Below are 24,019 nucleotides of genomic sequence, written 5' to 3'. Positions count from 1 at the left end.
TTTCTCCTTCTCCTTCCACCCAAACCCAATGCAACATCCCATTGCAGGCTATAACACCAGATCGACAAGACATAGATAGGAAGGGATTCAAGTTCAAACCTCGTGGGGATGAAAGGACTGAGTTGCTCCATTCATTAGTCTCAGAAGAAAAGATCTGCACCTGTAATTGGAGAAAGTATATGATGTTTCAGGAACTTCACGTCAGCAACTAGTTGGTGTTTCTAAGCTCAATAAGAAATTGACATCTGTCTAAAAATAACATATCAGCACACCTTACCTTATATACCTGAAAAGACAAATATGCCCCTGAAAAATTTCAAACCCCCGCCTAAACACCATCTTTCCCTAGCAAAATCAAAACTGTCTCCTTCTCTGCTCTCTCTCACCAAACCACCATCTGCTCTCTTTCTTTCTCTCAAGTCCAAATCTCCACAGCCACTGCTTAGCATCACCGCCGGAAAAATTTTCAAACACTCGCCCTCTCTTGCTTTTCCCCTTTTTGCAAAATCAAAATTTTCATCTCTTTCTCCCTTCGTTTCTCTCTACACCACCACAGCACACCAGCACCTCCATGGCTCCATCTTTTCTCTCTCAACTCCAAACCTTGACAGCCGCTGCCTAGCATCGCCGCCGGAGATAGAGATACACTGCCGATCCTCACCAGTTCCGACGAGACCGACCTTTGTCTCGTTGGAAAACGCCTTTCTCGGTGTTTCCAACCACTAACACCGGAAGTTTTCTCACCACTTCTAACACCAGACGTTGTATGAAGGTTTTATTCTTCTCTTTTTGAATTTATTTTCTGAAATTTTATGTTTACATGTGTCTTGTTTTGTTTTGTTTTTTATTTATGTTTTATAAATTGACATATACATTCATATCTAGAAAGGAAACTTCTACTGTTTGATAAAATGCTTCAGTGAGAATATTGATTAGATGATGCATTTATATATTATAGCACAATTACTAGTACTATTTGGAGTTGAAGCACTTGCGAAAAAAAAAAAAAAAAAAAAAAAACCCAAAGAATGGTGATTAGATGACGCATAGGAATCGGAATAGCCGAAGTCTGGGAGACTAGCAATTCCGGATTAGCTAAGTTTAAGTAGTTTCTGGATTAATAAAAACCATTTGTGATCAGTGTCTATCCATACCAATTTTATATGTACATTTCACTATCTATCTATCCACACATACACTCACATTTCACTAACATTACAAATCTGTCCTGCAAGAATTCATAATTCTTATATTAGAAATTGTTATCAACAAGATTTTGGTGTGCATCCTGCATGCATACTGTTAGACCAATTAATTCAGTCACTACTTTCCAGGAAAGATACCTAATCTGACTTGAGTAATGAGCTCACCCAACTGGTGCAGTGACTTGCATCATTTGCTTTTTCATAGTTGGAATTTCACAATTTGTTTCATTCTTTGTAATAATATTTTTTCATGGTGCAGGGATGGATGTGATGCTTTTGTTCCGTTGTTTTTGCTGAAGGAATTGATTTTGATAAATAGCTTCTTCCTAAGAGTCTCCTCTAAGGTATTCAATCTATCTTTTTGCCTTTTTCTTAGTTTAAGTCTTTGGTTGAGTTATTATGAAAAATTATGATGTTTTGATAATTGGTGTAAAGCTCACTTGAGTGTGTGTTTGTTTGTGGCTGAGGAACAGCGGGTGGCTGGCAGCAATTTTTTTTTTTTTTTTTATGACTTTATGGTGGTTAATGTTATGTTGTTCATTCAATATATTTTTTTTCATAATTAGGTTCGACTAGTCATGGACTTTTCAAAAAATGCTTTTGTTGCAATTGGGGACAATGATAAAAGGGAAAATTTTGAAAATGTAACTTTGGGTGAATGTGATGAATTTAAAATTGGAATGCAAGTGAGGTATGAAGAAGAAACATATAACTCTTTTAAATTGTATGCTTTAAAAAGGGGATTTAGCATTCGAAAAGCGGTTAAATGAGAGTATAATGGTGTTATTAGGCAATGAGAATTTGTGTGTTCAAACAAGGTTATAAAGTATCATAATTTAGATGTAAGAATGGGTTGTTGTGCTAGGATCCGGTTTGATGTAAAAAAATGATATTTGGAGTGTTTCACACTTTAATGACACACAATCATGAATTTGCAACTCCGGAAGAAAGATGTAACTTGAGATCGGGAAGGAAGGTGCTACCTGCTAATGGGAATATAATTAGCATAATGGTTAGCTCAAGTATAAAAGCAACAAAGTCTTACTTTTTATCAAAAGAACTTGGTGCAAATAATGTAGGGTTCTCATTTTTTTCCCCCTAATATTGTTCTCTCTGTTTTGTAGGGCCCTACAAAAAATTCTGGATGAAAAGCTCTTTTGGATAGTATTTTGGACATTATACTGCATAGCTAATGGACAACATTTTTGGACAGCATTTTCAACATTATTGCATAGTGCAGGAACATCTTAGATAGTATTTTTGACTTGTCAATTTTTTAGATAGCATAGCTGAAAATTTGGACAAGTGATTGCATAGCCAAACACTAATTATTGTTATTATTTTGGAAAACTTTTGTAACTAATGAAGTTACTCAAACATGATAGATTTTGTGTATGTTTGAGTAGACTAATTATATGCAAATGCTGAAAGTTTTTAATGAATAGTACATTTTATTCTTTTATATTAGTTTCAAATTGGTGGTGGAATTGCAATGCTAGATTGTTGCGGGTGCTATATTGGGATGAATGATAGCATTCATGAAGAGTTTCAATTAAGGAGATGATAGAGTGAATGACAATATTTTTGTGCTAGAATATTTCTTTTTTATTATTTTGATGATATAGTGAATGGCAGGTGTTAAGACCTTTTTTTTTTTTTTTTTTTTTTTTTACAAGTGGTGAAGGGGATTTGTTTTATTTTTATTTATTTATTTATTTATTTTAGGGGAGAATTGTACAATGCTACAAGCTGCTCATTTTTTACTCAAGTCTTACAATAGTTGAGTTCACAAGTGAGAATGATTGCCCCATTTTCATCAAGCCAATGAAAAAATGAATTACAACTATTCATTTCTACTTTTTTTTTTTTTTTTTTTATAATCAATTTCTGTGTGTTCTCTTTTTTCTTTCTTAAAGTTGCAGAAAGATATCTTGGACACGTGACCAAATCACCCATTATATATATATATATATTTACAATAAACCAATCTTTATTAAAAATAACAAAATTGAAATTGTACAACCTAGAGCATCCTTAATGATCACATATATCATACGATCAAGTAAGGCCACAATTTACAAAACCATTCCAATTGTTAACAAAGCATCAAAGCCCCACTTAGCAAGCTCATGAGCTACTTGATTTACATCTCTCCTAACCCAAATGAAACTTGGTCAATCTCATTTGCTAAGTCTAGCACATCTTCAAGTATAGTCCTTAGGCTATTATGTGTGGTCGCTCCAGTACTGCTATATGCTACTGAAATTTATTTTATGACAGCCATTATAAACAAGCAATCTTAGACGATCTGCAAAACCAATTCAAGGTTGGTTAGTTGGTTGCTTTACTCTAATACTAAAGCAAATTAAAGTAAAATTTAATGGAAAAGACACCCACAAACAATAGACAATATTGAATCTAGTTACTAGTTGGCAGATTTTTGCTTTGAAAATTTCAAAATTTTGATTTCAAACAATGTAACCAAATTAAAGTTGAAGACTTCATATATTAAAAAAAAAAAATAAAAAAACTTTTTAAAGAATAACCACAAAAGAAAGCTACTCTTCATTTGTTAATGCATTCCAATGCTTCTCGCAAGCAACTAGAGACCACCCCTTAAAAAGAGGACATAGCATATACAAAAAGGATCCTATCAAAATGCATAATTAGCAAGAGCACATCTAATTTGATTATTTCCCAACATTCAATGAATCCATTCTAATGATTGTGGTACAAAGTTACACGAAAACATAAAAATTATTGACAAACTCTATTGCTTCAATCGTATCATCACCAAGGCATGTGCACAAAGTAAGAATCAAAATGCTAAATCAAGTAATCATGCATGAGTTCCTGTAAATTGATGAAAGTAATAAAGTGCAGCAGCTGGACAAAAACAAGAAATCAAGCCGTTCAAAATAGTTCAAAACACACCTAGCAGCAGTAAAACATCAATACAACTATAGCATCTATAAAACTTACAACACCAAAACAACTACAAAGGTCTACAACTTACCCAAAAAAAAAAAAAAACTAGGGTCTATACAAAAGGAGCTCAGGTCTGATAGATAACCACAAAGAGTACAATAGACCAACACCTTTCTGTGTTAGTATACAAAGTGTAATGAGTCTTACCATTTGGACCAACAAAAGCGGACTTCCCTCTTTAAGACTAATCACGCCAAAGGCACACAGTCATGGTAGCAAATAAAAAAATTTCAAACCTTTTTCATGTCCCTTCTTGTGTTCGTTATATAAATTTCAATCCATACACTGATCAACAGAAACTATGTATTTGACATGAGGACAACAGATACAATTATATATGTATAAATGTAAACCAAAGAAGTGCAATAGACCTGAAGAGAAGACTGAGTGAATCTCGTAGAGGTCTAACATTAGAGACAGGGTGTTCAAGAGGCAGCTTACACAATATGATTTAGTAACTGAAATAAGCAACATACTAAATAAAATCAGCAAGGTTCCATAACAGAAACTAGTGCCATAATGCAAACTAAAAGAAACAGGGTATATAAAGCCAGTGATAAACATGACTGATATTGATATAATCCAAAGGTATCTAATGAAATATACCAAATTCCTCTTTATTTATTGATAAGGCAATATAGACTATGTGCAAGTAACAAAGTACACTGCTAACAATATATACACATTACCTGCAAGGAACTATCAATATTAATCTAGGCAGCTCAATCCCAAGTAAGTTTATAGACATTGATAATAAAATAGGGATACAAACTAAACCAAACTACCAAACCACATCAGACCTGTCTCTTCACTAAACAAAACACCCATATCTTACACCAAACCATAACACCAAACCCCATCAGACCCATCTCTTTCCTAAACAAAAACACTCAAATCTCACACCACAACATAACTTACAAGGGTCTATCTATCAATTGAGTATTGGTTATAAAAAGTAGGCCCCTTGTAAGGTGAGATTATGAAGCCAAATCAATCATCATAAAAAGATTGACCCTTGTAATTTCGAGAAAAAGAAAAAACATACAAATAAGATGTGAAAAATACAGAAAATAAACAGAAAAGGAGAGACAAGAAAACCTTCTTGTGACTTTAGGTGTTGGAAGTGGGGAAAAAGCCTCCGTCGTCGGGGTTGGAAGCAACGAGAAGGAGATACGATTTTGGGGTTTTCCGAAGAGACAAAGGTCGGTCTCGTTGGAATTGGTGACGTTTGGCAGCGCAGCTCCTGCGGCGATGATGCTAAGTAGTGGCTGTGGAGCTTTGGAGTTGAGAGAAAGAAAGAACGAGAGAGCAGATGGAGGTGCAGTGAGAGAGAGCAGCAGGAATGGAGAGAGACTTTTGATTTTGCTGAAGGGGAAAAAAGGTATTTAGGCGGGGTTTGAAAATTTTCAGGGGCATATTGGTCTTTTCAGGTGTATAAGGTATGGTATACTGACCTGTTATTTTTAACCAGGTGTCATTTTCTTATTAGGCCTAGAAACGCCAACTAATGGCTGACGTGGAGTTCCTGAAACATCATATACTTTCTCCTGTAATTGAGTTTGCGTAGTACCGGATTCAGCATGTAGACAACCAATGCGTACCACCCTAAATCTGTAATGGGCATTGTTAATACACCCTTGCTCATTGTCACAGCTATTGGGAAGGCATACAAACCCGACCACAACAATTGCGGCGTTGTTGTCAGATGGAAGACGAGGGAGCTTGAGCCATTCTTTTGTAAGCGGATTGCAGATGTAGTATTCCTCGTAAAAGCCACTTTTTTTCTCCATTCTATTCGTTGGAACTTGGCTGCATACCAGCAATAAGTCGTCAAACGATGCCTCGATGTGAGTTGGGTATTTTAATCTTACAACCGGAAGAAAGTTGAGAAAATCGAGTCCCTTACGATCGGATTTGAACAGTGAAGAATTATCAGATGAAAGAACTCGGATATCATCTTCGTTGGGATTGTCAGACTTAGTTGGATACTGTAACACATGAGTAAAGGAGCACGACTGTGACTGTGACTGTGAGGAGTAATAACAGTCGTCGCCGAAGAGCTGGTGGCGGTGGTGAATGAATCCGCGAATAAAATAAGGATCGGAAATAAGAGAAAGCCAGTGCTTTGAGACGGATTTGTACCGTACAGCGTATCGACAAGGAAGTCGATAAAGGATCTCCAACAACATAGCATCGGGAAGTTTGTTGTTTTCATACAATGGTTCCGATTCCGATTCTTCATCCCGATCATCTTTTTTTCTTCTTTTGCTGCGAGAAACCAAACTAAGATCTGTGATTGACTCCTTCACCGCCATATTGGCAGATAGGGATAAGCTTAGCAGAAGCAGATTGCAGATCTTATCAAAGGAAGAGGATATTGTAATTAGGGTTTTTTAGAGAAGAATTGAGTGGGTCAAATTTTTTTTTTTGTGTGGGTTTGAGCGAGGATCCCTTATATATTTATATATATTGGTCGCTTAAATTTCAAGCCATTAAATCGGTTCATCTTAAAAAAAAAATTATGTCGGTTAATATTATCTTACCGCAAAAAGATGTCTACTTGTTTAGGAGTTTTATTTGTGTCATGCTATCCGACTTTGTCTTTGCTAGGAGAGGTGAGCGCGTTGATTTGCTTCCAAATGAATATTTGTGTGTATCAACGATTCAGCGTATAGCAAATTCCTTTTGGTTAGGACCTACATCTTTTAGCACAAAAATTTGTCCAGAGGGTACAAAAACTAAATATAAAAAAAAAAATTCATAGACTAAATTTTTATAAATTATCTTCAACTTGTATCATACCTCTTTTATGATACTAATATTATTTACATATAATATAAACTATAATAGTCTGTTTGAAGTAAGGGGAAAAATGAGAAATAGAGTAGAATAAAATAGATTTGATCCAAAATTAACCTATTTTCACATAACTCTACTTTACTCCCTTCTATTCTCCCTCAATCCAAAGTAAGGTTTTTTTAGCAATTCCTCTTTTTATATACACAGTTAAATAATAACTTGAAATGCATTTTCAATCTTGGTAAGAATCTTCATTTGATTAATTTCATGCTGAAAATACATATTTCATGGTTGTTGTTTGTCGGGGACGTTTTTTGCGACAAATGGCCGAAAATGCGAGAATGGCCCAAATCTCCCCTTGGGTTCTTTAGAAGTGTTTATTTGTGGAGAATCAAGCCCAAAATTCCAAATGTATAATGAACAAAAGGCTAATGGTGCTTTGACAAGAGAAAATCAAAATGCTAATAATGAAAGTGCAGAAAAAGCATAAAAACATAACAGGTCTGAAACTTCGACCCACAGTCACACAGAAAAAGAAAATGAGGAAGGTTGTGAGGAAGAGAGGGAAGGTTCCCTTGTACCCATATTTCCACCCCTAAGGTTCAGAATTGTGAAAATGTCTCTTGGCTCAGTGGGATTTTACTTTCAAGTTTCAGCTCTATAGGGAAAACGTGGTTTAACAGGTCTGAAATTTTGACCCACAATCACACAGAAGAAGAAATTGAGAGAGGTCGTGAGGACGAGAGGGAAGGTTCCCCTATACCCATATTTCCACCCCCAAACTTCGGAATTGTAAGATTGTTAAATAGTTGAATGGGTTTTTTGCTCTGAAGTTTCAGGGCTCTAGGTAGAACGTGGCTAGTCCCTTTTGAATCTGATTCTGGCCTTTTGTACTAAGTTTGGGGTGCTTTAAGTGACTGGTTTTTGGTTAATAGAAGAGGTTTTGAACCCCAAGGTCTCAATCAAAGAGGTTATGGTCAGATTTGCTTTAATTGAGTAAGAGAGTTGGCTTGCTTTTTACATAATTTGGGAAATGGAGTGACCTAAATTCATGGGTTGATGTTTCCTAGACATGGCAAGCCCTTGGAGTCTGCATTTGGTTGTTGCAGTAGACAAGGCCAGCCACTTAGGGTTAGCTATGTGTTTTAGGCAAAAAAAAAGTAAAGCAGAAAAGTTAGGCCATAGTCACCCAGAGCATAAAATCTGTTTTGGGGTGGAAATTTTGGATACAAAACCTCCCTCATGAGTTTGAGGTGCTACCAGTGTCCCTTGCCCACTTGGTAGCACGCATGGGTTGAGCTCATGCAAAAGGTCCGAAAGGAACCGACCCATACCCTCCAAACCACACTTCCTCAATTTCCCCATAAGTTGCATGGGCTTGGGCCATAATTAAAAGAATAAAATATAATATAATACATGAATCGAGTCCACAGGGAAGTCGAGCTTGGTTGAATCGGACTTGTACGAAATGTGTCACGAAAATGGGTATCAACATTGTTAAAACAACTAGAGTAAGTACAAGTTTAATTAATCTATCAACAAGTACATAAATTGTTGATTTTTTTAGCTCTCACCAACCCTTATCATAATTCAAAACATATTATTTTGATATGGATGTTTAGATTTATTTTTAAACCTTATTTGGTAAGAGGATTTAAATACTTTTTTTTTTTTTTTGGAAACCATAAATACAGTATTCAGAAAATCATTTCTTATTTTCCATGTTCAAAACATGATTTTGAAAAGGTTGAGAGAATGTTTTCATGATACAAAAAATATTTTTAATGGCATATTTGTAAATAAATTGAAAATAATAGACTCTATAGGTTTGTCCAAATTCTTTTATCTTGTAGATTAAAGAGCTTATTTTTATCACAAAAATATTCTTAAGTTTCAAATTTGAAGTTTATCATTATCCAAAAATAAAAAATAAAAGTAAAGAAAGAAAGAAGGGTACATTATTTTATTCCAACACTTCAATTTTAAAGCTTATAATCAATATATTACTAAAAGCTGAAGCGTAGAGTTTAATTCTGCTGCTCCCACGTTGCGCCACATCAGCTGCCACGTCATTTTGTTATTTAAAAAAAATATTCTTCCTTCAATTTTTAAATGGTTCTTCTAATTTACAGCCCTATAAATCTCATCAATATAAATCCCAACCCACTACTTCAATATAAATTTGTATGATTAATCCAGCCCACCTTTTATATATTGATTTCCGCTATGAAGCCCAACCCAAAGCCTTTTTAGTTCACCTTAAAGGAAAAAATAAACTAAAAAATAATAATGAGGCTTAAAGGGAGGATAATATTACGTTCAGGGTTTTGAAGATATGTAACATTCATGCCGGTTTGAAAAAAAAAAAACAAAAAAAGAAAAGGAAAGCTTAAAGGGAGGATTGGGTTTTAAATATGTAACGTAGAGGGGAGATTAAAGGGAGCAAAAAGGAAAACAAAAAAGGGAAGGAAATCAAAATTAAAAAAACGTTCATTCTTGAAATAGAAAAAACGTACATTCTTGAAGCAGGCCGGTTTGGAAGGAAAAAAAAAGAAAGGAAAGCTTAAATGGAGGATTGGGTTTTAAATATGTAACGTAGAGGGGAGATTAAAGGGAGCAAAAAGGAAAACAAAAATCCTCATTTCCCAACAATGGGATTATAAAAGCAAACGAAAAAAAATTAGGAGATTTCTATTATTTGTTAGTGTTAATGTCGCAAACGCAATGCTTAATTTGTAAAAAAAAAAAAAAAAAAAAAGGAAAGCTTAAAGGGAGGATTGGGTTTTAAATATGTAACGTAGAGGGAAGATTAAAGGGAGCAAAAAGGAAAACAAAAAAGGGAAGGAAATCAAAATTAAAAAAACGTTCATTCTTGAAATAGAAAAAACGTACATTCTTGAAGCAGGCCGGTTTGGAAGGAAAAGAAAAAAAAAAGGAAAGCTTAAATGGAGGATTGGGTTTTAAATATGTAACGTAGAGGGGAGATTAAAGGGAGCAAAAAGGAAAACAAAAAAGGGAAGGAAATCAAAATTAAAAAAACGTACATTCTTGAAATAAAAAAAACGTACATTCTTGAAGCAAGCCGGTTTGGAAGAAAAAAAAAAAAAGAAATAAAAGAAAAGGGAAGCGTTTAGGGTTTTGCTTCCAGGGTTTTGAAATATGTAACGTAAAGGGAAGCTTAAAGGGAAAAAGAAAAAGAAAAAGAAAACGTTGAAGTCTTCAGGTATTGCTTGAGAAGACAGAGAGTTTGAAAGCTACCCACCATCTTGCTCTATTGTTTCTCAGTAACGGTTGCCTATCTGATTTCCTTCCTCCCTTTATTCCTTTCCACGTGGTTTATAAATGTTGACAGAACCTCCCTGCTTTGGTTGAGGTATCTCTACATCTCAATTCTTTTTTTGGGTGCAAAACTTTTATTCTCTGTTTCAATTTTTTTTTTTTTTGGATGCAAAACTTTTATGCTCTATTTATATTGATATGAGATGCTTTTATTTTATTTTATTTTATTTTTTATTTGTTTTTGTGTTTATATTATTTGAGCATCCTTGGCATGCCATTGATGTGCTTGTAAGATTGCCTGAATGTCATTTCAATAGTGCTATAATTTTACTGCCCAAAAAAGTATTTTATTTTATCTTGGTTTATTTGGAAACAGACAGGCTTATCAGCAGTTCATCTGTGGCGGCTGGGAATGGTGTCAGTGTCACACCTATTGGACATGTGGTGCTTTGTTTTGCGAAGGAAGTCAAAATTACTACTCCACCGAGTTATTCTTCTATAGAATGTACAAGGTCTACCTACTACTACAAACTTTTCTTAACAGACGATCCTGCTGAGTGCTGAGAAAGAATCTAGGAGATTTCACTCCATGGCAGCAAAAGTAAATAAACATATTACAACACTAAAATGTTATTATTGTTATATATTTTGAATTAGTATCTTATTGACTTACAATTTTTTTATATTTTTAAGGTCCATGTCATAATTTATATTATATTTTTCCTTCAATTTTGAATTTATAATATTTTATATTATACTTGGAAATGAGGCCAAAATGGCCCATTAGCATTAATTTTTGAAATATTTAGCAACAGAGCACTGTTTCGGAAATAATTAGGGAAGTACCACTTTTTCCGAAAACGCCGCTATAGGGCCCGAAAACGTCACTATAGGGCTTAAAAAACGCCACTATAGGGCCCCTTGAATCTGTTATGGGGACTTATAAAAATTTTTTTGCAGGAAAACGCCGCTATAGGACCCAAAAACGTCACTATAGGGCTTAAAAACGCCACTATAGGGCCCTTGAACCTGTTATGGGACTTATAAAAAAATTTTGCAGGAAAACGCCGCTATAGGGCCCAAAAACGCCACTATAGGGCCCCTTGAACTTGTTATGGGACTTATAAAAAAATTTTGCAGGAAAACGCCGCTATAGGGCCCGAAAAAGTGGTATTTCCCTAATTATTTCCGAAACAGTGCTCTGTTGCTAAATATTTCAAAAATTAATGCTAATGGGCCATTTTGGCCTGGAAATGAGGCAAAATTTTGGTTCAGTTACTGTGGCGTTATAGCATCTTCAACAGCCATGCTTGAGGCTCTTCCTCTTCATTTTCTACATACCTCACTTGAAGCTTTGTAGAAAATCCAACTGCTACAGCGGCTCTCTAAATCCAGAAAGCCACTGTAGCTCTCCAAGGCATTATATTATATTTTCCTTCAATAATACACAGCTTTTTGACTCTTAGAGAGCTAAATTTAACCCATGGTATTTTTCTCTGGCTTTCTTATTCATATTTCCAACAAACACATGCCTCTCGGATATACCCAAACCAACAATCTAACCCAACCTAGCTAGCCCTAAGCTCCAATGTTGCTCTATCTCCAGTCCCAACATTATATACTAAAAGTTGATGGCCGGCAGAGCAAAAGCCACCTGAACATATGAATAGGTTGAGTAAAAACAGAACCACCTGAATATATGAATAAGTTGATGTACACAATTACATGTCATTAATCCCACAACCATACCATTTAACATTTATTAAAAACAATGGCAGAAAGTATATTCAACTTCATAGCATGGGATAGGAAACATTATGAGGAAGTAGCTAAGGGCGATCATGCTATTGTGAGGCAGACAATGATGAATGTAAACACAAACAGAAGCAACCAGAACTTGGAATAGGAGTATCTAAAGGCTGTTCCCATATCAAATTAAAACAAGGATACTTGGGGAAGAAAATAACAATAAAGAGACCATATTCATTCCTCCATGCATACAATTTGTAGCATCTGGGTTTTTCTCCTGCTTATACATTAGTTCGGAGCCCAACTTTCAATTGGATCACTGATTCAGGCTTTTGGCTGCATATTATATCAGATACAAATCAAGTATAAGTTGGCTTCCCCACTAAGCTGATAAAACAGACTTTTTCTGAACTAGGTGGATCAATTTTCAAGGCACAATCCATTATTAAAATGATAGTTTAAAATAATAATGATTAACTAATAAGTCATAAATTCTCAATGATGAAACAGAACAAATCTAGCATGGCAAAAAGCTCATGCCCATATTCAAATAAACTCAACTCAGCCTTACACCCAACTAATTGGAGTTGGATCCTCTTATGCCACTTGGCCCTATCTAGAACCATTTCCCTATTTCCCTGTCATATTTGGCCTCCCTTTAGCCTTCACTGCTCCTTCCATTTTTTCACATTGGCGCATCCACTGGCCTACGTTGCACATGTTCAAACCATTAAAACGACTCTTCCTCTTTTTATGCTCAATTGGTGCTATCACTACTTTCTCACAAATAACTTTTCTTTAATCAGTAAATGGAAACTTTATTCAAAATAAAACAAAGGTACAGCAAAAGAAAACAGTTACCCAGACACACAGGGAGTGTACCAAAGCATTAAACAAAACTACATAAATCTAAAAAAAAATCCAACAAAAAAATATGGGAAGACAACTCAAATTAGTTATCCACTCAAACAAAGATAAGATGAAGATGTGCTTCAACTCAATGATAAGAAAAATGGAAAAAATAAAATATGCAAAAAAAAAAAACCAATGACAATTGAACAGTCAAACATAATTTACAGGATTTAGGACTTATAGAGAAGGGTATATGGAAAGCTTCTATTCAAAAATAAAACCCAAATAATTAATTATAAATAATTGCAAATAATTTCAACAATCACTCATCCATACAACAATCAAAACACTATAAATTACAGAACAAAACAACCAAAAAATACACACCAAAAATACCATAAAAATACACTCACCACAATCACAAAAATGAGCATGCAACATGAATTACCGACAGATTTATTGCTCGAAATATTTTCCAATGTTGGAAGACAATCACCAAAATTTTTAGGCAACATCAAAATCAGGTACACAACTTTAAATTCAAATCTCATGTTTGTTACTTTCATATGAACTCGCCACTTTTTCCCTACTAATCACAATCAATCACATCCATAATTGTGCCACAAAATATTGAAATCTTATATTTCGTCTTTTTATTAACTTTTTACTATGACATAGTGCACAATTCTATAGTCATCGTTATATTTCTAAAACGTAAAATATTTATAGCTTCATCAATCAAATATTACAATTAAAAAATAATTACAAAATTTACACTCCCTACGGGTTGAATAGATGTAGAGTTTTCCTTTATCACTATGGCCCTTCACATTAAACTTCCCTACGTTACATAGATGGTGTATTCCAAAATCATGACATGAATGATGTTACATATATATATATATATATAGATATATTTTCTTCCTCATTACAATGTATATATCTATATATATATATATATATACATACATTTTCTTTCTCATAACAATGTTGGTCTTTATATCACAACTTCAAATTTCCTCTTTTCATTAACTTTTTACTGTGAAGTACTGCGCAATTCTATAAACATTGTTCTATTTCTAAAACAAAAATTATTTTTAACTTCAATAAAATATTGCAATTGTGATAATAATAATGTTCAAGTATAATTCTTAATATAGGATTATTGTCATGTTTTGTCACCAATTCATTTTTTCTAGCGCATTAGTTTCTTAATTTTTTTTTCCATTTTTCTTTACAACAGCTGCAAGCGATTCAATCACCTAACCAAAAGGAAAAAAGTTCTTCACCACATCAATCTAACTGGACTACTCCAAAATCCATTATTCCTTCGAAACGATGAAGAAAAACTCATTCATCAATGCTTTAGGGCTGGAAACAAACAAGCACTATTTTGGGTCGGAGCTCACAAATATTTTGTACAAGATCAAACTAAAGTGGGAAAACAAATCCTTCTTCAAGCAAACATAGAAGGAGACAAAAATGCAAAGTATGGATTGGCAATTGCGTTGTTATGCGAATCAAATGATGAAGGAATACAATTACTATTGTCAATTCTAAACCAACCAGATGGAAAACAATTGCTACAAAACTATCGATAAATCCTTCGACATACAGTTTTTGGAACAAAATCATTTCGCATCCCAAAAAACCAAGCATGCAAGAAAAATGGAGTGGGTCATTGGGATCGTGAATGCCCTTACCCATATGGAAATGAAGAATTACATGTAACATGCAAAATGTGCTCAATTGACTTGGAAATGTACAAATTAGCCAACCGAGTTTGGTAGAAATTATGTTTCCAAAAACCATAATACAATAAAATTTCCTCATCCTATTTAGAATACTAATCTCTATCTTTAAAGGAATACATCTTTTTTTAAAAAAAAATTAATTAAAAACACTTGAAACAACTTAATTACAGTCCTCTAAAGTTTTCACCTACCATGACGCTAACTTTGAATTTATAAAATTCTTTCTAACTAATTTTAAGTTAATTAAAATTTCCTAACTTGGGAAGACGGATGATCAACTCTTGATTGACTACAAGGCCAACTATAGTTCTATCCTATCCACATCTAATTCCAAGACAATACCTTCTATCATGAATCCTACAGTATATTGTTTATACATATATAACACGATCATTAAAAAAATAACCACGCGCAACGCGCGGGTCCGCGACTAGTAGTAATAATAATAATAATCATCATCATCATCATCATCATCATCACCACCACCATTTGCACATTACTTCTTGTAAAATAATTTTTAAATTATTCTTAAAAGTGAGAGTTAAACACACAGAATGTAAAAAATTATTAGCTAAAAACTAGTTTCACATTCAATTTTTTAAAAATTATGTTTACACTATTTTGAAAAAAAAAAAAAAAAATCCTTATATCAAACAGACCCTTATATAGCTAATTAAAAAAATGACATCAACGGCAGTGGGCGGTGGGGCACTAGTGCATATACACACAATTGTCGCATATCTAATTAATCTCTGTGATCCGTAGACTAATTCAGGTTTTTTTTTTTTTTTTTTTCATATTTACTTGTTAAAGGAGAAAAGGGGTTTTCTAATTGGAGGGGCCATGGATGGGCTAACTTTTGAAAATGGGTTTGATGGGTATTTTTGTTTATTAATTTAATTTATTTATTTTGGGATTTTTATGGACTAATTCAAAACTTTGAAGAGTAATTATAAATTTTTAAGGGCTATTTTATTGGGTTTTTCTAGTTTAATTCAAAAGGTTTGAGGAGTTAAAGGCCTAAATTCTAAAATCTAAGTGAGCCTAATAAATACATTTTTATTGTAATTTTACTCTTTTCATTTGTGATTTGAATACTATCTCTAATAGAAAATTGAAAAAAATTAGGGGGTCATGGCCCCCTTGGCCCCCCTTGGCCCTACCCTAGCTTTGCCTTAGTCTTTAGCTGATCTTATTAAATTTTAGGGTAAATTCCACAAACCACCCCTGAGGTTTGAGATAATACCAACTAAGTCCAACAGATTTAAAAACCTACCAATTTCATCCTAAAAAGACAATTTTGTCCCTGGACTTAAAAAAAAAAAAAACGCCTTGACTTTTTTTTTATTTTCCCTTCTTCCTTTGTCTTCCCCCTTTCTCTTCTGAGTTCTTCATCTTCAAACCCAAAACCCATCACCAAGCCACCATGGCCAGACCTACTGTCACTGGCCCCACCGCAACCCACCACCATCATAGGCCACCGCAAGCCACCTGACCAAGCCGTATGCCCATATCCTCTCCGTCTTCTCCATGGGTCATGGCTCCATCGTAGGTCGTGGGTGCATCAAGTCCGGTGTGGATCATGGCAAGTTCGGCGTAGGTCGTGGGTCATGGCTCTCTCAAGTCCGGTGTGGTCGTGGGTTGTGGGTCTCTCAAGTCCGGCGTGGGTCATGATGGGTTGATTTATGGTTCATGGGTTTTGATTTTAGGTGGGTTCCAATGGGTTTTGGGTTGGAATTTTCTGGTTTTGATTTATTGATGGATTTTGGGATGAGTCTTGCCTTTTGGATTCAGATTTTGTGGGTTTCAGTTGTGTGAATTTTGCTTTGATTTTTTTGTGGGTTTTTGTGCATCTGTAGGTTCATGGTGGTGGTGGTGGTAGGATGTTACCGTGGTGGTGGGGTGGGTTGTTGCCGTGGTGGTTAGGTGGGTGGTGTGTTTGGCGAGGTGGTGGTTGAATGGCAATGGTGACTTTGGGATATGTTTTGAGATGGAGAACTCAGGGGAGACAGGGAGAGGAAAGAGACAGACGACAGAGGAGGAAGAAGTGAAAAAAAAAAAAAAGTAACGGTGTTTTTTTTTTCTTTTTAAGTTCAGGGACAAAATTGTCTTTTTGGATGAAATTGGTAGGTTTTAAAATGTTTTGGACTTAGTTGGATATTATCACAAACCTCAGGGGTGGTTTGTGGAATTTACCCTAAATTTTATTTTGAAGCATTCTTATCCTCTGTTGAGTATAATCATGTGATATTGATAGATATTTTAATTTATTCTCCACTTTTGGCTTTAAAAATTATGGTTTTCACCCTTTTTGAGTTTTAATGGACAAAATATGATACCAACAATTTTCAAGGTACAAATTATAAATCATAAGCATCCTTGATTACAAATCATCTTTTCATTCCAAAATACAAAATGACCTTCAATTTATCAGCAATGTGAAATGACCTCAGTGATGATTATTCAAATAAGGTTGAGAAGCTCAAAACCAACATGATAATTCAGCTGATGCGAATTAGTTGGACATTGGCTTTGGTTGATTAGAGTTCTATAAAATAATACTATTACTTGAGGAGAAAGGGAAATGCGAGAACAATACCATCGGAATAAGACTAGCTGCGTACGTATGGAATAAAGAACTCTTCCAGATGAGACTCTTGTTCATATGTGAAGCGTAATTGCCATATATGTGTGTTGTTTTACACTACTAATTGCAGACCCACCTAGAGGAAATTTTCAAGCAGGCAACTTCTCTGCTAGAAGAATATCAGAGACTCGCTAAAGGCCTCTCCCACCGATAAGCATGCAGCATGCTGCATGCAGTTTCTGTGGTGCTTTTGGCCCATACACATTCTTTGATTTTGTTTTTCTCTTGTTTTGGTTTTATGGGAGTTTCGGGCCACTGTGTTTTCTGTGGTGCTTTGGCCGATACACATTCGTTGATTTTGTTTTTCTCTTGTTTTGGTTTAATGGTTGTTTCGGGCCACTGTGTTTGGCCTCTACTAAACTTTCTTTTGTAACTTTTTTACATTAATATACTTCTCTCTTCGGTCAAAAAAAAAAAAGAAAAAAAAGCAATTTTACACGTTTAATCTTATTATTCTACATGTCAAAAAAGTGTAACATATCTAATTATAATCAATCAAGCCTAATTAGGAATGATGGCCCTCCAATCCAAAAAAAAAAAGAATGATGGCACTACATATACATTAACATTTTGAACTTCATCTCCAGCTCCTGTGTTGTCGAGAATGGAATTCCAACTTCCAAGAGTCAAACTTGGCAGTCATGGGTTGGAGGTCAGTTTCTTTTTCTCTCACTTCTTCTGTCTCTCCTGTTAATATCATTCACCACATATGCATTCTTCACATATACTAATAAGTTTAGATTTCTTGGGCTTTCTTTCCTAATTACAAAAGTAGTTGTCTGATATTTAATTGAATATCAATAACATTATATGAGAATCATTGAGAATCATGAAGTTGAATGAAATGGGTGAGATTCTTCATCATGATACAGAGGAACATCTTACCCAAATATATAAACAAAGATACATATGAAGAGAAATGAATGGGGATAAACTGATAATCCTAGTACTACACTGTAATTGTCAGTCTTTTAAATCATAAGCTGCAGGTACTGTTTCTACAATCACAAAGGCAAATGAGAGCCCCCAATTTCCACACAACTTTGCAAGACTAGGTTTTTGTAATTCAGACAAGACCTTCAGAAGTATCTGAGTATATAAATTTTTTTAAGATATAATTGCAAGTCCTACTAGCAAAATTAATCTCTTTTTATTTAATTATTATTAGAACATTATATGTAAGCAGTGTCCCCTTGGATTGGAATTTAGGATCATTCTGCATAAAAGTAACTGCGGAAAAAGACCAACATCTTGAAAATAACTCAATGTGGGTAAGAAAGAGGTAGTGTAAATAAGAAGATTGTCTAACAGGTAGTGATCAGGAGACCAAAGCCACTCATCTCTGCATACATCACTTGTAGAAGTATATTTGAAAGAGAGAGGTTCCTAATAAGTGCAACCATTCCCATCTAGGCTCTAACTCAAGCAGAGTGGCAATGAAACTACCAAGCATCACAAAAAAATGCTTTGAAAAATTCTTAAATCCATACTTGCCAAGGGCCTTGTATTGATGGCACTACACATTCATTAACATTTTGAACTTCTTTAAAAAAAAAAAAATCATTTTGAAGTATGAGTTAAGCAACCAAAAGAAATCCTCTTAGAAGGAAGACATTTCAAGTTCAAGCTTCACAGCAGGCTCTGGACTCTTGTGTTGAAGTTGGAAGGTTTGGATTAGATAGAAAAGTTGATTGGTTGAAGTGTGACAAGCAGGTTCTAATGGTGGAACTGGTGAAGCTTAGACAGCAACAACAAAATACTAGAACTTACATCCAATCAATGGAGGATAGACTTTGAAAGACAGAAGGGAAACAGCAACAGATGATGACTTTCTTGGCCAGAGAAATGCAGAATCTCAACTTACAATAATTAGTTCAGCAGAAGGAAAGAAGAAAGAAACTCCAAGAAACAATAACGAAGAAGAGAAGGTGACCTATTGATCCAACTGAATTCCATTTCCATCCAACAAACGAGTAATTACCATCAGCATTTCCCTGTCAAGCAGTTCAGCAAGTTTCATTACAACAGTTTCCATTTCATCATTTGCAATCTCCCACGCCAACCAAGGATGTCAAGTAGATTCCCCATCCAAAATCTTTGGCTATCAAGATTAATTAACAAGCTACTAAGACTGTAAATAGAAATAATGGCACTTTCCATTTCTTGATCTGCAATGCCTTCTCTCTCTCGGGAATTAATTACAATCCTCATGCCCTCAAACTTCATTTTCTTGACAGCATTCTTTTCCTCCTCCTCTTGTAAACTCTTCATGACAACCGTTTCCTCTCGTTCTCCAAGAGTACTATTGGCAGCTTCTTGCTCTTTGTCTTCTTCTTGACTACTCTTGACAGCTTCTTCATTTTTGTCTTCTTCAGCTGGTAGACAATTGATGGCCGAATTATCTATTCCCCAATCGGCCTCTTCAAGGGATGGTAATTCTTCTCGCACAATGATCTCTTGTTCAACTGGATTCAAATTGGCAATTTTCACCAAGGGTAATGAATGGGCCATTAGTACCATAAAGTTTTTCATCCTTAAATCTCTTTCCTTTTCTCTCTCGGCTAAAGCCAATAATTGCTGTTTAATATCTGTCTCGTCTAAGAGACTAATTAGTTCGCTCCTCACTTCATCTAACAGTTGGTTCATATTGTGAATGTCATGTCGGATTCCCCAAGTCCATATCTGGTACTACCGTTATTATCTCTAAATTAAAAAATGAAAAAAAAAAAAAAAATCGAAACTAAAAGGGTTTGTTTGGGATCTGCTTATTTTGCTGAAACTGAAAACTTTTTGCTGAAAGTACTGTAGATAAAGATAAAAGTTAACTGAAATAGTACAGTGAGACCCATGAATAGTACCAAAAAGTACAACAGGACCCATGAATAGTAACAAAAATAAACTGAATAATAAAATAAGCTAACTTCTTAATTTGCAGCCAAACACACACCAAGTAAAATTGAAAAGGACAAGCGATGACTGCTGTACCGACTACCTTCTAATAATAACCATATAGAAAGAAGGAAAAAGAAAAAGAAACTAAGCTTAATTAACGTGGAAAAGGACAATGGCAGAAGAAGGATGATGGACTTTGAGAGAGAGAGAGAGCGTGATTGATGAGTAGAGAAGGGTTGAGAAATCTTCTTGAGAGAAGGGTTGAGAGAATCTTTTTTAGAGGGGAATTTGAATGAGAGAGAATTGTTAAAAGTAAAAAAAGGGTTTTAGAGCATCTTTAGCAGCTTTTCTAAATTTTTGTACTATTTGGACTATGAATAATAACATTTATCTTTTACCAATCTACTTTTTTAAATACATTTTCCAACATACTCTCTATACTTTCTTCATCTCATGTAAATATTATTTCTTCATTCATTCATTCTTTATTCTTTTTATAATCTTCATTTATTCTTCACCTATTCATTTCCAACAACTATATTTCAATAATAATTGTGGGGCCCGGCCCAAAATAATGGGCTAATTAAACTACGGGCCCGTCCGAGAAGATCCTGTCCGAGGAGAAGTCATAGCCCAAACATTATTTAAAGCCCAATTGCGATAAAAGAGACCTGTCCGAGGACTAACTCCTCCTCGGACATTACGAAGTCCGGATGAAGAGCTCGCCCCAACCATTGCAGTTCATCCTCCAAGCATATAAAAAAAGAATAAAACCCAAAATTTCTCATGGAAAGCTACCACCACCACATTAAATGTGTCACAACCACTCTCTTGGCCGCATTAATGAGGAAAAGACCCCTGAACAGTGCTACCTTGTCCACTGCAACTCACAAAGGAGTGATAAGGGTGTCTGATAGGACAGGTGCTCAAGTGGGGGCTTGGATGATTAACAAGTGTAAGGTTTAGATAAGACTGAGAGACCTATATAATGTAGTGGAGTCCCTCAAAGAGAGGAACGAAAACAAAAATGTATGATCTGTGCCCAGGAAATAGAATCTTCTGTTAGACATCCATTCTTGTGTTTTTTGTTTCTGCAATAACATTGTCCATGCATTAGACCGACTAAGTTCACTGAGGCTAAGTTCTTTGACTCATCCTCTACAAAGATCCATTGTGTGTTGCGCCTTAGGCCAAGGCCTGATCGGTAGGATTTTGACCAGGAAAATCGTGCAACTACAATTGGCGCTGTCTGTGGGAAAGAACTAGGGTATCAGCTAGCACAGCGGTCGAGCATGGCAGAACTAGGTCCACACCAGGAGAATCCTCACCAGGCTAACTCCCAACAGACACAACCCGTTGAGTCCCAAAGGCAAAATAACCCCGCCAACCCAGGCGGCAGAGTGAATCGTGAGGGAAGTGTGCATACTATCCGAACGAGTCAGAGTCACACTCAGACGGGTAGTCACATGTCCCAGAGGCGAAATAGTCATCAGGCCATGCAGCGAGAGATAGATGACCTGAAAAGGAAGTTACGACGTGTGCAGCGAAAGCGATCTCCCTCTGGCTCAGACGAGTCCTCTAATGCGGAGGATGCGAGTTACCGACGGAGGTCAAGGACCCCCCAAGTGAAACCTTTTCTTACGAAAGGGAACCACGCCCTGTACGGAAGTATGAGAGCCCATCCAGCAAGGGTTCGGGAAACGATGCTATGAAGAGGGCGTTAGACCAGGTTTCAAGGTCACCCTTCACGTATAGAATCGAAGGGGCTAAGTTGCCTCGACGCTTCAACCAACCAGCGTTCGCCATCTATAACGGCCGAGCAGACCCGGTAGAGCATGTGAGTCAGTTTAACCAAAAAATGGCAATCTACTCGCAAAATGAAGCCCTAATGTGCAAAATCTTCCCATCCAGCTTGGGATCGATGGCGATGAGGTGGTTCAACATCCTGAAGATAAATTCCATAGGCTCATACAAGCAGCTCACTCAGGCTTTCTGCTCCCGCTTTATCACAAACACCAGAGTCCCTTGACCCCTCAATTCGCTATTGTCCTTATCCATGCACGAAAGAGAAACCCTGAAAGCATACTCGGATAAATATTGGGAGGTATATAACGACTTAGATGACAACCATGATGATGTTGCTATCAGCACGTTCAAAAGCGGTCTCCCCACCGAGCATGGCTTAAGGAAATCCCTCACTGGTAAACCAGTTGCCAACGTTCATCAGTTGATGGATAGGATCGACAAGTACAAAAGGGTGGAGGAAGATCAGCTGCAAGGAAGGGGAAAGGAGAAGGTCATCCCCCCCAAGGCAAATGATTTTAGGTCGGAACGGTATAACCCTAGCCAGCTGAGGAGAGATTTTTCGCGACAGGCTGGACAGAGTAACACGCAAACGGCGAATGATGTGTTCAGGGAACCAGTACAGCAGGTGCTGGAAAAAGTAAAGAACGAGTCCTATTTCGGATGGCCGGGAAAGATGGCTAGAGACCCTTCCAAACGTAACCAGAACCTGTACTGCCACTATCATCAGGACCATGGGCATACCACTGAGGATTGCAGGAATCTATGGAATCACCTAGATCAGTTGGTCCGAGAAGGGAAGTTGTGTCACCTTCTGCACCCCTCAAACGGCTATCCCGATCAAGCAATACAAGAATCTCGAAAGGATGTGTCCTTAAGACCCCCCACCAGAACGATACATGTTATCCTCGCCGCACCAGGAAGAACGGGACCACCCCTCCCCAGGGTACTGGCTGTTGATCGGCTCCCCTCCGAGGACAGGCAAAGGGAACCCAAAAGGTCGAAAAAGGGAAGCTCTTTGATACTGGGATTTTCGGACGAGGATAAGAGAGGAACTATTCAACCTCACGACGATGCCTTAGTGGTCACGTTAAGAATTGGAGGCTTCGATGTGAAAACGGTGTTAGTAGACTCAGGAAGTGCGGTGGAGATAATGTACCCTAATCTATACAAGGGGCTGAATCTGAAGCCGGAAGATTTGGCAGCTTATGACTCCCCCCTTCTCAGCTTCGAAGGGAGGATTGTTACGCCAAAGGGGCAGATCCGACTACCCATACAGACTGGGTTGGAGGTGGTGGAGGTAAATTTTATTGTGGTCGACGCTTACTCACCCTACACCGCGATCGTTGCCAGGCCATGGATCCACGCCTTAGAAGCCGTATCCTCCACACTCCACCAAAAAGTAAAATACCCATCCAGAGGACAAGTAGAAGAGATCCGAGGAGATCAGGCCATGGCCAGGCAGTGTATGGTGGCCGCCATCATACATCGGCCCCCTGCTGAGTCCTCGGCCCCTGAGAGCTTATAGCAACCAGCCGCCTCGGCAGGGCAAGGCGATGGACTAGCCGAGAAAATAAGGTGTGAAAGTTTAGATAAATTCGCTGTCAACAGCGACTTGGAGAAGTTTTTTCAGGTCGGCTCCGAGTTGCTTTCTCAAGAAAAAGAGGAACTGGTCAGATTTCTCAGAGGAAATGTCGATGTGTTTGCATAGGACGCCTACGACGCTCCGGGAGTTGATCCTAGTCTTATTTGTCACCACCTGAACGTTAACCCCTCTTCCACTCCGAAGAAGCAGCCACCCCGACACCCCTCAAAGGAACATGCTAGTGCCGTAAGAGACGAGGTGGCAAAACTGAAAAAAGCAAGGGCTATCAAAGAGGTCTTTTACCCCGAATGGTTGGCAAACACGGTGGTGGTAAGGAAGAAGACAGGGAAGTGGAGAGTCTGCGTGGACTTCACCGGACCCATTTCCCTTGCCCAGAATCGACCGATTGGTGGACGCAACCGTGGGTCACCCTCAAATGAGTTTCCTGGACGCCTTCCAGGGCTAT

At 36.7% G+C, this 24,019-nt stretch overlaps 1 protein-coding gene across 1 annotated transcript; it reads right to left on the bottom strand.

The window, feature by feature from the left end:
• Positions 1-5,656: 5,656 nt before the first annotated feature.
• On the bottom strand, positions 5,657-6,508 carry LOC115994607 (putative F-box protein At3g52320). The gene has a single exon (XM_031118805.1). It carries the CDS (start codon positions 6,506-6,508, stop codon positions 5,657-5,659), a length of 852 nt encoding a protein of 283 aa, XP_030974665.1.
• Between the last annotated feature and the right edge of the window lie 17,511 nt (positions 6,509-24,019).

This window comes from Quercus lobata, chromosome 6 (assembly GCF_001633185.2).
Source record: "Quercus lobata isolate SW786 chromosome 6, ValleyOak3.0 Primary Assembly, whole genome shotgun sequence".
Classification (NCBI taxonomy): domain Eukaryota; kingdom Viridiplantae; phylum Streptophyta; class Magnoliopsida; order Fagales; family Fagaceae; genus Quercus; species Quercus lobata.
The sequence above is the reverse complement of the archived record's forward strand: the minus strand, read 5'-3'. Positions and strand labels throughout refer to the sequence as shown.